The 13,574-nt window shown below is 36.9% G+C and overlaps 1 protein-coding gene across 2 annotated transcripts in view; it reads right to left on the bottom strand.

Moving 5' to 3' along the window:
• The window catches only part of LOC134546223 (laminin subunit gamma-1), a 617,689-nt gene that overhangs the window by 55,432 nt on the left and 548,683 nt on the right, over positions 1 to 13,574 (bottom strand). For both annotated transcript variants that reach the window (XM_063388849.1, XM_063388850.1), the window contains 7 exons: positions 11,609 to 11,833; positions 7,411 to 7,596; positions 6,649 to 6,846; positions 4,430 to 4,626; positions 3,258 to 3,473; positions 2,296 to 2,566; positions 439 to 617 (listed from right to left, as the gene is read on the bottom strand). In XM_063388849.1, coding sequence (XP_063244919.1) covers positions 439 to 617; positions 2,296 to 2,566; positions 3,258 to 3,473; positions 4,430 to 4,626; positions 6,649 to 6,846; positions 7,411 to 7,596; positions 11,609 to 11,833 — 1,472 coding nt within the window. The remainder of the gene's footprint in view (positions 1 to 438; positions 618 to 2,295; positions 2,567 to 3,257; positions 3,474 to 4,429; positions 4,627 to 6,648; positions 6,847 to 7,410; positions 7,597 to 11,608; positions 11,834 to 13,574) is intronic.

Raw genomic sequence — 13,574 nt, 5'->3', positions numbered from 1 at the left:
CTTCGCCTTCGACGTGGCTACAACCCAGAAGCCAAGCAACTCCAGAAAATGGCCACTTAAGCCTACAATCTTTAAAAACACGCATTTAAAATTTAAAAAAATGCAGTAATGACAAAAACACACTAAAAAAAAGGGCAGGATTTTTTTTTAAATGGATTTCTTTTTCTTATAAAACAGTATTGAGATATGGATTCATTTTCTTATCATGTTACATAATATAATCCCAAGGTTTTTTAATGACTAATTTTTAGTCATAGATGATAAATGAGAACTTCAAGGGCATTGAAATGAAAAAAAAAACATAAGTACTCCACTTTAAACAAGTAATTTATTTTTAGGAAGATACAAAATGTATCAAACCAAAGAAGATGATTGCATCATCGCAAAGAGTACTGTTAAGTTTGTAAAGTTTTTCAAGGTTGTTCATCAGTGACTTGCCTTCAGCAGCTCTAAAGATCTCTCATTGGTCTCCTCCGCCTCGGTAATGCTCTCCTTCCCCTGCTCAGAGCCATCGGCCGCCTCGCGGCTCAGAGAATCCGCCTGCAATATCAGTTCACTGACGCCATCCAGACGCATGTGTAGTTCCTCCAACTGTTCAAAGAAACTCTTGTCGTCACCTAGACAGCCCAAAGCACATATTTAAGGGCTTATTATCAAATAGTGTGTTTACACTGGATTGCAAAGATCAAAATTAGTGACATTTCCTTCATCTGTTAAATAACTATTTGCTGTAATTAATTAACTGAGGCATGTGTAGCAAATGTCCGATACCAATTCTACATTTATAATTTTTTATATTATCTATTTAGCAAAATATCATTTAACAAGCAAGATTTATTCACCAAAACACTGCAATGCAGAATCTGCATTTTATTTAAATAACACATCAATATTTCAAACCATTAAATTAGGGATGTGCGAATCCTTGATTTCAGTTCGGTTCGAATCCGATTTGAATCCCTGGCAATATTTGAGATATGAATCAAGATTCCGAATATTAAGCACAGAATAATTAAAAATAACTGATTAATTTAAAAACAATGTGTGTTCTCTTTTTTCTAACTGTAACTACTGGCAATTACGTATTTATTACACTGAGATTGAAATGTTTATAATTATGTAAACTTAATTAATAATAAACACTTTAAAATATGAAAACAAAAACATATTCGATTCTCCAACTCAACTGTAATAAACTGCACACCACAGGGAAATCTCAGTTTTATAAACGTTTCAGCAAACAAAATTATTTTTTCTCCAATAAATAGCCAAGACTTTTTTTCTTGTAGGTATGTAATGGTTTTTAGTTTATAGTTTGCTATACGACGAAATTCGTAAATATAGTTTAAGCTCTCGAAATCTTGAAATTCCTTTAATGTTACTGTGTTAATTATTTAATTTACATATGTTTCTTTGATACATCATATTATAAATACTTACGTAATAGTAGCCTAATTTCATTTTTCACAGCTAGTATTTTTGAGCCGTATTAAATTAATTTATAACTTTTGTGAATATTCGTAATACTGTTAGAATCCATGTACGTACAACGATTCCAGGTTCGGGTAACTGTGGATTCGAACCGTACCGGAAAATATCGGGTACTCGCACATCCCTACATTAAATACTTAAAGCTGACTGCAAAGTTTCATACATGTGCAACATTTTTAAGTGACTTTGATTCTGATAAGAAAATATTTTGAATTCTGGACTTTTTAATGTTTTTGTATTGATGAACTTGTCAAAGATTTGCGACTTTTTGCGGACTTCAGTGACTTTCATGACCCAGCAATGAATGAATGAATGAATGATTGATCAATGCTCATTGATGCTGGGGTCATTAGAAGCGATGAGCGATGAGAATGAAGAACTGATGGAATGAACGGGTGGGTAAACTAGAGTAACCCAAGACAACATATATATATATATATATATATATATATATATAGACACACACACATAGTACATATATATAGCAATTTGTGAATCCATTAATTAATAGAATGCAGTTATGAAATAAGGACAGACTACTGAAACAATTTCTTGTTCTACATCCATTTTCGTAAAGTCTTTCGAACAGATTTCTACACTCGGATCACTGAAGCGTAATTTGGCATCATTATTTTCCATACTGATTCATCATCAAAGTAACTGATAAGTATTACTAATTGTTTTTTTTTCAACCAAAATGCCAATTTTAAGAAATGTCATTTGGTTTCTCATTGCACAACTGCGGAGAACCAGTCTGGAATGTTCCGCGGCCCGGTGAGCCGAGTGCCGTCGGCCAGAACTCACCTCCGGAGCCAAGCCGAGCCCGCGTCCACAGGTCCTCCACCTTCTCCTGCACGTCCCTCAGCTTGCGCTCAAAGTTGGTGTCGTTGCTGACGGTGGGGTCGCTGGCGATGTTCTCCAGCACGGCGCGCAGTTCGCCCAGCCGGGCGCGGTGGGCGTCGGCTGCGTCCCGCACCAGGTTGTAGCACGGCGGGCAGTCCACGCACCCGCGCTGCCGGTCATACTTGTTCTCCTTGCAGCGCTCGCACTGCCGCCCCTCCACGTTCTCCAGGCACTGCCGACCAGCACACCCTCTCCGTCAGCCTCTCTCTCTCGCGTGGTGACCACAGCTTTAGTGGTACATTACAAAGTGAATCAATACTTTCACACTTATTTAACACTTTAAAGTAATATCCCCATACATCAAATTTCATAAAAGAATGCATTTTTAAACTTTCATAAAAAAGGTTTCATACTATTTTGGTTTGAGAAATTTAAGAATGTATTACGTAATTAAAACAATTTTATTTTTAACCCTCACCCTTTCACCCAGCCCCAATTTCCCTGGTCTGTATTGTTGGTGTCACCATCTTCATGGTCTCGATGAGCTGTCAAGCTAAAATAAAATAAAAACTCATGGGTGTCATGGTACCACTCGCTTTAGAAGTAGAATTTCACAGACATGATGCAGGGTTAATGCTAGGAGAGTTAAATTACAGGTTAAAATTTATAGAAAAATGGAATTTCAGTTTCTAAGGTTAAGAGGATTCAGAATAATGTACGTAATGTGCAACTGACATATGTACTTGCTGCCACGAGGCCTCGCCACTCGGTGTTGGCATACAAGTGCACACCAAATAGCAATTCAGTTAAACCACTCTTCCTGATAGTTACACTTTGAATATCACTCTGAGCAGTACATTTTATTCCGCTATACTACGGCTATAAAGAAACGAAGATGAGCCTAGCGGGTGGACGGCACTCACCGGGCACTGCCCCTGCGGGTCGCACTGCAAGCTCATGGAGCCGATGCGGTCACACTCGCACATCTCACAGCCGTCCTGGGAGAAGCCGTAGTGATAGGACTCGCAGGCGTCGCACCGCAGGCCCGTGATGCCCGGACGACACAGGCACTGGCCCGTACGGATGTCGCACGTGTGGTTCAGAGAGCCGACGGGGTCACAGTTGCATGGCTCGCAACCCTGAGAGGGATTTTCTTACGTTACCAAAAAATATAAATCATAACAAGCTTGTGCAGGCTGGTTTGTGTGCATAAACACACTCGTAGAAAAACATATGGGATTGTGCAGTTGCACAGATACAGCAGTTTTACAATCGCTGGGCCTCATGGTAAGTGAAACTTCAGTAGCAAATGTTATTATAAAAATGCTCAATATTTCTCGAACTAGAATGTTCACCAAATCACAAAATGTTTGATCAAATTTACATTGATGGAAACAAGTGTGCTTCAACACCTCATTGGGTCGCCATCTTGGTTATCACTGACGATACATACAGGGCCAGTGCAAGGTAAATAGGCGCCCTAGGCGAAAAACCTTAATCCCCCCCCCCCCCCCTGCCGCCCAGCCCTCGCCCGACACCCCAAAAAAAATTTTCCTTCTCTCAAAATACATCACATAAGCCTAAGATTTTGTCAACAATCAAATGTAAGCAGGCTTGGGTTTTTTTTTTACTTTTTTACTGATTACAAATCATAAACAGGTCACCGTGGACATTAAATCAATATAAACATTCCAAACTGTTTCAAAAATCCATTTTCATCTAGTTTCAATAATCGTAAAACATATTTTATCAGCTGTTATGTGTCGTGCTGTGCCGCCCCCAGCTACTTGGCGCCCTAGGCAGTTGCCTAGTTCGCCTATATGGACGCGCCAGCCCTGGATACATATGGTCATATCGCACATGTTATTTGTTTACAAATGATAATTAAGATCCCTTATACACATCTAAATTATTTGAGGATAAGGTTTTGTTTTAAATATTCTATATTACATATAATGAACTTGACTACAAGAGTGTCTTTCATAAATGCTTAAAGGTATAACACATTTTGTACAATATATTACAAAATTATTGTATTACCACTCAGTCTGATGAAAGTTAAAGCTTACTATGTACAAGGTATGTTAATCGGTACCTCTCCGCTGATGATGTTGTAGTAGCCGTCCTCACACTGGTCGCAGTTCCTCCCTTTGACGTTGGGCCGGCACTCGCACTGCCCCGACGCCTGGTCGCACAGCGGGGGGCCGGACGCCCCACTGTGGGTGCCCGGCCCGAAGCACTGGCACCGCTTGCAGTCGCCCTTCACCGGCGACAGGGCGTCACCGTAGAAACCTGCACAGACATACCTACATGTTCTATTATTCATAAACGTGTTGAGTTTTTTTTTCTTTTCAAAAGGAAGGGGAGAAGATCATTCTGCGCGCTTTTTCTTTACATACTTGCAAAAGATTTTCTTTCAAAGATTCGTACCACGTCAAAGCAGTCTCCAGTTCAATCTGAATACATAAATAAAACCATGGGCGTCGCAAAGATATATTTTTTGGGGGGGACTGCACTTGATTTAGTTGTTAAGGAATATCCATCCCCTGGAAAAAAAAGCAAGGGGTCCGGGGGTCCTCCCCCGAGAAAATTTGGGGTTTGAAGGTGCAAAAAGGTGGTTTTTGCCATTTTTCTTTCCTAAATATTCTAATTATAGTTGGTTGCAATATATAATTTATTTTTTATAAAAAATATTTTCAGAGAACAAATTTTTAAAAACACAGTGCTCACATTACCACGATTGAACTAAATGCACAATGCGCAACATATGGGTTATATCCCAGAAATCATATTTTTAATATAACTACGAAACTAAATATATTATTGGAGGGGACGAAATTGTAGACTTTTATTATTGGGAGGGACGTGTCCCCCCCCATCCCCCCGGTTGCGATGCCCATGAATAAAACTATGATTAAGTACATACTTCACCAAGAGAAAATATAATGAATGATCATTAATCCAGCATTCTGTGGATTGGCAAGCTCTACAGTCCGGTACCCTTCGAGCCACTCGCATTCAGATTTTTCTCAAGTGGATTCTGGTTGTTGACCTAGGCCCCATTAGTGTGCTTCCAGAATTTTTAGCTTAATCAGAGTTTATCATTACTGTCTGTTTTCATTTCAGTTCAGTATTTCCTATTTTATAGTGGGTTACATTTAACATTAGACCTTTTCACATTCAGTATTCCCATTATAACTATACTGGAAAATCCTGCAAAATCTCTAATTCAGAATGGCAGTATTCAATTAATACTTTTCACTTGATTCCACCCTTTTCAATATTTATTAATATGGTAGCTCTTGGTTGCAAATACACAGTAACAATATAGCTGCACTGACACACCTATCTGGTTTATGTTGCAACTATAAAACCACCTGCTTAAGTCAGAAATACTGTCTTTTGTCAACAGGTGCACAACCAAAACAAGGCTCTGTATATTTATGATGAATTTAAAAGTTGTAATCTTATAATGCCCAGACATAATTCTTATAGAAAATTTTGTGTTTTGAACCAAACTGAAATATAAGCTGATGACCAAGGTTACAGAAAGTATTTAAGATGGAAACCAGAGTGTGGGGAAAATTTTACTGTATGATGATCTACAACTATACTTACACATAATTAGAATAAATTAATAATTTAAACAAAAAAATCGGGAATTTTTAATGAAGGATCATTTTTCATTTTATTGAGCTAAATAAAAAATTCTAATCCCCCAAATACAACAAAATTTAAGGAATCCAAGCAAACTGCATATTGTACAAAACTAGAATGTGTAATGACTCTTAGACATTGCAACAGGCACCACTTGGGACACCAGAGAAGAAAATTAAATTCACTGTACTTCGTATATAATTATTACAGATTATTGAAGGTAGTGTTTATAAATGTTCTGTAAAACATTTATTTAAATTCAATATCATTTGTTAGCATTTATAAATTCTTCAGGCATTTCAATATGAATCGCTGTTTTGATATATTTATGAGTCATTTATATTTTTCCTAATTAAAATGAATGTTAAGGCTTACCCATTATAAGATTCATATCACTTACGAAAAAATTGTGCAACTTAATGCTAATTTTGTTTGGTCTATTTTGTAAAAAAAATACTTTAAAACAATAACCTGAATTAAAGTTTATTCTGTTTCAGATTGGGAAGAAAACTGACTTGTTTATGGGTGAGTCTGTCACAGGGAACGTTATATCGTTATATCCACTTGGAGCATCGTTGTTCTAGATGTACAACATGTTTGCTGTACGTAAAAAGGAGAATCATGGCTGTTTATGGTTCACTGAACTGCCTACTTTACCTGGTCTGCACACATCACATGCTGCTCCAGCTGTATTGTGGATGCATTTGAGACACTCGCCGGTGGTGCGATTGCAGTTACCCACGGCATTGAGATCTACATTTTCGTTACAGTCGCAAAGTTGGCACACATGCACTGGGCCAAATTTGCCAGTCGGGTCCCCAAAGTATCCATCGCTGCACAGATCACAACGTGGTCCTGTCAAACATTAAAAATACATATGTATTTATAACTTACAAGTGTATCATTAATCTAACTTACAAGTGTGTCTATTATCAAACTAGATATTAACCCAAGGAAAAAGTTACATGTATTGTATTACAGTACATATTGTAAAACTGTCTTACAAAATCCCACTTAGGAGGTTTTCCTCTACATAAATTTAAAAAAAAAAATTAAGTACTCTAGAACAATATAAACATAAAACTTTAGTCTTTTAAAACCTTTTCCCTTTTAATAAGTCTAACATTTTCATTACTTTCGGAAACTTCTTAACAGGGTTTCCTTTTGTACATAGAAAACACTTACATATCCCAATTTATTACATCATCAACAATAATGTTAATAATAATAATAGCAGTGATGAATTAGGCATTGCAAATAAGGGCAACTACAAAATTTTTTTTCACTAGAGGAAGAATTATTTATTACTAGAAAATAATCATTACTAAAGCATTAATAATTACTAAAACATAATAAGCTACTTCATGGCCCACATTTATCACAATGAATCTGAGGCTCGGGAGGGACGTCTGGAGTTACCTCCGTATCCCCGGGGGCACTCGAGGCACACGACAGTCTCGTCGAAGAGCTGTGTGCACGCGCCGCGATTGGGGCACGGGCAGGGCTTGCAGTCGTGCTCCGTGCCTTGGAGGGCGTTGCCGTAGTAGCCGCGCTCGCACAGGTCACAGTTGTCGCCCGCCGTGTTGTGCTGGCACTTGCACCGACCTGCGCACACCACATGGACAAACAATTGCCAATGACTAGAGACAACATTATCTGGTGAAGATTGCGATAAAACTGAAATAACACTGAAACTTATGTCCTTACACCACAAAAAAAAAAAAAATCCAAGTTAATACGTATTAAAACACCGAAAAAACCAAAAACATGTAATTAACAGTATTTTTAATCAAAAAATGGTTGTCTGTAAAGTCGGTTTACAGACGATAGTTTAACGTGACGTCATAACAAAACATTGATAAAATGATTGATCCAGAAGAAAAGGAAATATATTTGGGCTGAGACTAAGCCGTTATTGGTTTTTGCAACCAAACCATTTAGGCATTAAAAATGTTATATTGTTTGAGGAAGAATTTTTTTAAAATTTTTCTATCTTTTGTATGATAAAATCTACCTCTGCATATATTTATGAATAAAATGGAATCATTTTTTATTGAATTATCACTATTTTGTATGGATACAAAGGAGTGAAATGAAATCTAAAATTTAATTAATAAATTTACTTTTATTTGCATTCATTAATTCAAATATATTTATTACTTTTGAAATGTTGCGTATGTCGTATTTATTTATACAAGAACAAAAAAAACTTCGCATTCGCCAGGATTTGAACTAACATCCTTCAGATCAGAAATTAGCCACGCTAACCACAAGACCATGAGGCCAGTCTTGAAAATTGATAGTTTCAAATTTTATATACTTGTAATAAAAAATTTGTTCACGGTAGGGGAATAATATTATTTCGTTTTTATAACACGATTTCATAACAAATACGCATCCCAAATACACCAAACTTATTTATAATGTGTTACAATATTTTTTAAAACATTGTGCAAAAGATCCCGGGTGTAATTTGAATTATTATGTGTAACTGTAAAACACCATTGTTGGTTCAAAACGTAATTGAATATTCAACATTACTTTTAAATAACTGTACCGATTGTGCTGAAAATCGGTGGACGATCGTTAAATTACGTAATATTAATAATTGAAACGACAAAAATATGATTGAAAAGTCAAATCGATGGTTGTTCCAATCGAGTGGAAGAGAAATACCACGCATGCGTACAATGAGCATGAAGAGAGATGCCACGTATGCGTACAATGAGCAAACAGGGCACATCCGTAGTGGGACACTTTTTTGTGCGTGCAGCCGGCATTCATCGATTTATTAGACGTTGTCACGTCAAAAATAACTAAAAATGTAATGTTTTAATATAGTAGTTTATTCAAAGAATGTAGTACAGTAGAACCCTGTTATAATGTTTTTCAAGGGAGCACAAGAAAAAAACATTATAAGCAGGAAATCTCAATTTAGCACTTAACAATGTTCGAGCTTTGTACCAATGGACTCACCAAGCTATGTAAACAACTTTAATGTTAAAACCAAAGATAGTATACTTGATACATGAATTTTCTGAAACAAGCCAACAATTTTTCAACTTCGTCTTGTTCCCTGGTTAAATTTTGTTTGTCTTTAAAGATACACTGCCACATTTTTTGTAAAATTGTCTCACGATTCATGATGACAACATTAATAGTGAGAACGTCTACTCCTTCGCCACCTGAAAATGTTTAATTTTGGGAATCCTACGTATGAATGAAAAAAAAAAACATTTGTAAGCAATAGAAAACACTTTTAGTTATGCCCTCGCTCAATGGTTGGCAACTTAAATATCATAGGACTATGTACGTGCATCTGAATACCCACTGGAATGGCAAGGAAGAGAAGAGTTGACTAAGGGTACCAACTGACACGTAACTATGAACATTGTGTACCTTCAGTATATTGCATAAAATTGTATTTTAACAAACTTCATGTATTGTATGACAGTGATTGTAAACATCAACATACATAAATGAAACTTTTTATCGTGTTGGAATAATTTGGTTTTAAAACATTTTTTCCCCATTTATTGAATGTTAGAAAGCAAACATTATAAGCAGGAAATTACACTATTTATGAACGTTATATGCAGGAAATAAATGCATTGTCCTTATGGGGGAAATATTGGGACTTTAAAAATATGACATTATAAGCAGGAAAACATTATGTATATGCAGGAACATTATAACAGGGTTCTACTGTATCTACTATTTTGTACCAAAAGTGTGCACTAAATAGATTGGTAAAAATTTTACCTTCTTTTTATATTTGATCTTGCAACTTATTTTTAAATTACAGTAGGTATTGGTACATTTTTCAAACACACAAATATTTTTTTTTATTCTTACTGTTTTTAGTGGTTAGACATGATTACTACAAATTATTATATTGTAAAAGTGCATCATTTATCAGTCAAAATGAAATTTTTTTGGTGAAATAAGTAAAATCAAGAAATTTTTAAGTATCATATTTGTTGAATAATATGCTAATCTAAATGAACATACAGAAATCATTAAAACAATTATAAACAAAAAAAAACAGAAATCTTCTGTTTTAAAAACTAAACATGCCTAAAAGTAAAAGCATGAAATCTTGTCTCTAGCAATGACACATTACCTCATTTTCATCATTTGAGTTGTTCTAGTTGTAACAACCCAGATTACAGCCTTCCTCATGACAATTGAGTAATAATAATTTTTAATAAATTGTTGTCATATTTCAGGTTAAGTTATCAAGTGATGTAAAGTTTTTCCTTTTAAAAGTAATTTGAACTGACCATGTCAGATATTGTGAACGTAATTCACCTGGTTTAACGCTTTTATTTTTCAAGTATTTTTTTTGGTGGCTTCTTTGTGTGGGAAGGTGTGCTGACGTTATTCTCCTTCCTTATTTCTACGACTGAGGCTTTGTTTCACACGCTAGGCGTTTGAGTCACGGTCATGGGAGTGTGAGAAAGAGACAAAATTGCTGGGTCGTGGGAACAGAAGTAAGCATTTCGTGGAAGTTTCTGTTGCCATGCCCCGTAATTGGCTGAGAATTACGTCAGGGAGCCCAGGACACTGCCGGCACAAAGGGAAGGAAGGCTGTATAGTGAGTCATTGTCCGAACACAGTGACAAGAGGTTGTGGTTGGGCGATGGCTCCGTGTTTTCTCTTTTCTATATGTACATTTACATTTTTTTTTTGTGTTTGTTCAGTTGACTGTGCTATTTTGATTTTAAGTGAATAAAAAATAACAGGCAATACATCAAACATTGCATATGAATTACTTCGTGACCTGCTACCAACCTGTATGTTCACTCATCACCTAATTTTGAACTAGCCGAAGGTGGTGAGTGGTAACACAGTGAATAAGGTTTTTGTTATGACATTGGATTCATACTCCAAGGACATGGTTCAAATCTCAGTCTGTCCATCTTGATTTTGAATTTCTATGGTTTCCCTAAATTACTCCAGGAAAACACTCAGATGATTCCTAACTAAGGACAGACTTGTTTAGTTTGCCCAAGCTATGAGGTGAGGGAAGTTTATTTAGGAAAACTCTTTGTTCAATTAACATTAAAACTTTGATGAAATAATATATCATGGCTGAACTACTCTCCTATATCTCTATAAATTTACTGTACTCAAATGAAATGAACTAAGCCTATATATAGCACATTATAACTAGTTATTTGAACTTGTAATTAACTCCTAATAGTTTTTATTGTTAACAACTGTAGAAAAAACATCTTAAACAAACTACTAAATATAAAAAAATTTTTTTTTGCTATATTGAAATTTTCAAGACTAGGAAATTATGCACTATATAGTTTGCCTGAAGGATGTTTCCCACATTTTTAAAAATTTAATTTTGTTTATGTATTTTTATTCCTGATATATAAAAATGCTACAAAGTTAGAAAGCTTGTAGTATGTAATTTTTGGTTACATATTACAAAGTCGATTCAGAATAGTCATTGTCACATGCAATTCAGGCTACAGTATTTAAGAAACCGGGTAGTTTCTGCTCGTACAGCGTACATGCTGACGGAGAGACCGCAAACACCGCGCTCGTATTGCGAGGGAGAATGGTCCAGAGGGCATCAACGAGCGGCAGGGGGGAGGCTCACCGGTCTCCGGCTCGCAGTAGTCGGCGTGGCCGTTGCAGTTGCAGGGGACGCAGGGGGCGAAGGAGCCACCGTTGGCCGGCTCGTGGCGGTAGCCCGGCGCGCACGACTCACAGAACTGGCCCACGTAGCCCTCGGGGCAGGTGCAGCGCTCTATCCAGGTGGCCGGCTGGCCCGCCGCCCCCCGCCGCGCCGTCTCCAGCTTCACGTCATCCAGGAAGCCAACCCCTGCACACGTCACAGGGGGAACATTCCAAGGAGAACTTTCCTTTCAAAATATTTTGTGGAAGTATTTTACTACCATAGAACAGGATTAATGGATACAACAGGGTGAAGGTAAGCAGTCCCTTCAGAGAATCGTAAACACCAAATTCTTCAATCAAAATTACTCTTGAGAATATTGGGAAAATAAGGTACACAGTATAAAACAATTAAATATAATTGGTGCGTAAAGATTTTTTGCCCGGACTGATTTTATTCACCCTGCTGTTTCTATTCACCTTACTTATGGTACAAATTCTTGAAAAATTTCTTTCTTTCCACTACCAACAGGAGTGAATGCAGGCCGGTGTGATGGGGGAGAAAATATGCCACCTTAAGAATAAAATAAAAATTATTCTCATCAACAAATTTAAAGAAGCAAAGAGCAGGTAAAATGGTTCAATACACCCCTCCCTTCCCAACAAGAGAAATTCTGCATGCACTCTCGACTACCAACACAGATTTACAATACTTAAGATTGGTTGACATAAATTAAACAATAAATTTATTTTTCTGCACATTTTAATGTAAAGTAGTTCTCAATGAACTGATCTTTGATAAATTACGGTTCTGTTTAATTTAATTTGAACTGACTATAGACTGTTGAAAACCTTTGCTCGAAGATCTAGAAAATGATCTAATCATTTTCGAAAGCCTTAATAAAATAAATTCAATGATGCAGTTTTCTGGTTAAGCAAATCACGAAGAGATGTGAAAGAATTTGCACTGAAGTAAAGCTTGAAAAATGATACCACTAGTCCAATTGAAAACCAAGGAAATTTTTGCTTATCCGAGGAAGCAGTGATCCACATTATCTCGGTTAATCGAGACTCTACTGTACAATTTTTTTGTGCACCGCCGGCTGTTACCCTCCATGAGCCTGGTAAGACTCCGCTCCCTTTACAACCTTTGCCAATCCTTTCCCGGCATTTGTACCTCCGTAGTACGTGAGCACCATGACAGTGAAGGTTTAAACAGTGTGTCACAACTCTAGAGGATGTCCGGCTATTCAGTGCTATGCAACCCCTTAATTAATGAATACATTTTGTAATGTTTTTCTTTCTTAATCCCATGGATATTTGTTTTCGTTTACCAGCAGACTGGTCTGAAACACCCTTACAACACAATTTAGGTAATTATAAACATTTAATAGAGGCGGAGCCGAATGCTCTTGACCGGACCTGAAGTGGGCCAAAGCGGGCAATGTTTTGAATCCTATATATTAAATTCCTGTATGTTAATAAATGGTAAGAGCTTGGGTGGATATGCCTCAAACATGCAAGTGTTTTTGTGTATTTATTTTTAAGAATTCAGGGCACGAATTTAAAACTTTAACGGATGTTTGCTCAGCGTAGGAATCCCAGGATGCTCCGGAGAGCGCGCTCTGCCGGCCCAGTCTGTGACATCATTAACCGGCAGAGGTAGGATGCACCAGCACCTCGGGGACTTCATTCATTGCGATCGCTGACCAAGTAATTCTCTTTTCATCTGTAATTAGTCTAAAACCTTTTCTCAATATCCTCGAGGCCTGCTTCAATAATAAAGTTTCAACTCTTAACGAGTCTGTGGTATATTTGGCTAGTTCAGGTTGCCTGCATGGCTAGCCAAGCGGATATACGAACAGAATGAGCACGGCCATTTTGTCTCATATACAGTGTGAAAACGTGTGCTAAAGAATGTACAATAAAGTATAACAGAGTCTTTGGAA

This window comes from Bacillus rossius, chromosome 1 (assembly GCF_032445375.1).
Source record: "Bacillus rossius redtenbacheri isolate Brsri chromosome 1, Brsri_v3, whole genome shotgun sequence".
NCBI classification, from domain to species: Eukaryota; Metazoa; Arthropoda; class Insecta; order Phasmatodea; family Bacillidae; genus Bacillus; species Bacillus rossius.
Note: the sequence above shows the minus strand (reverse complement) of the source record. Positions and strands in the feature narration are given on the sequence as shown.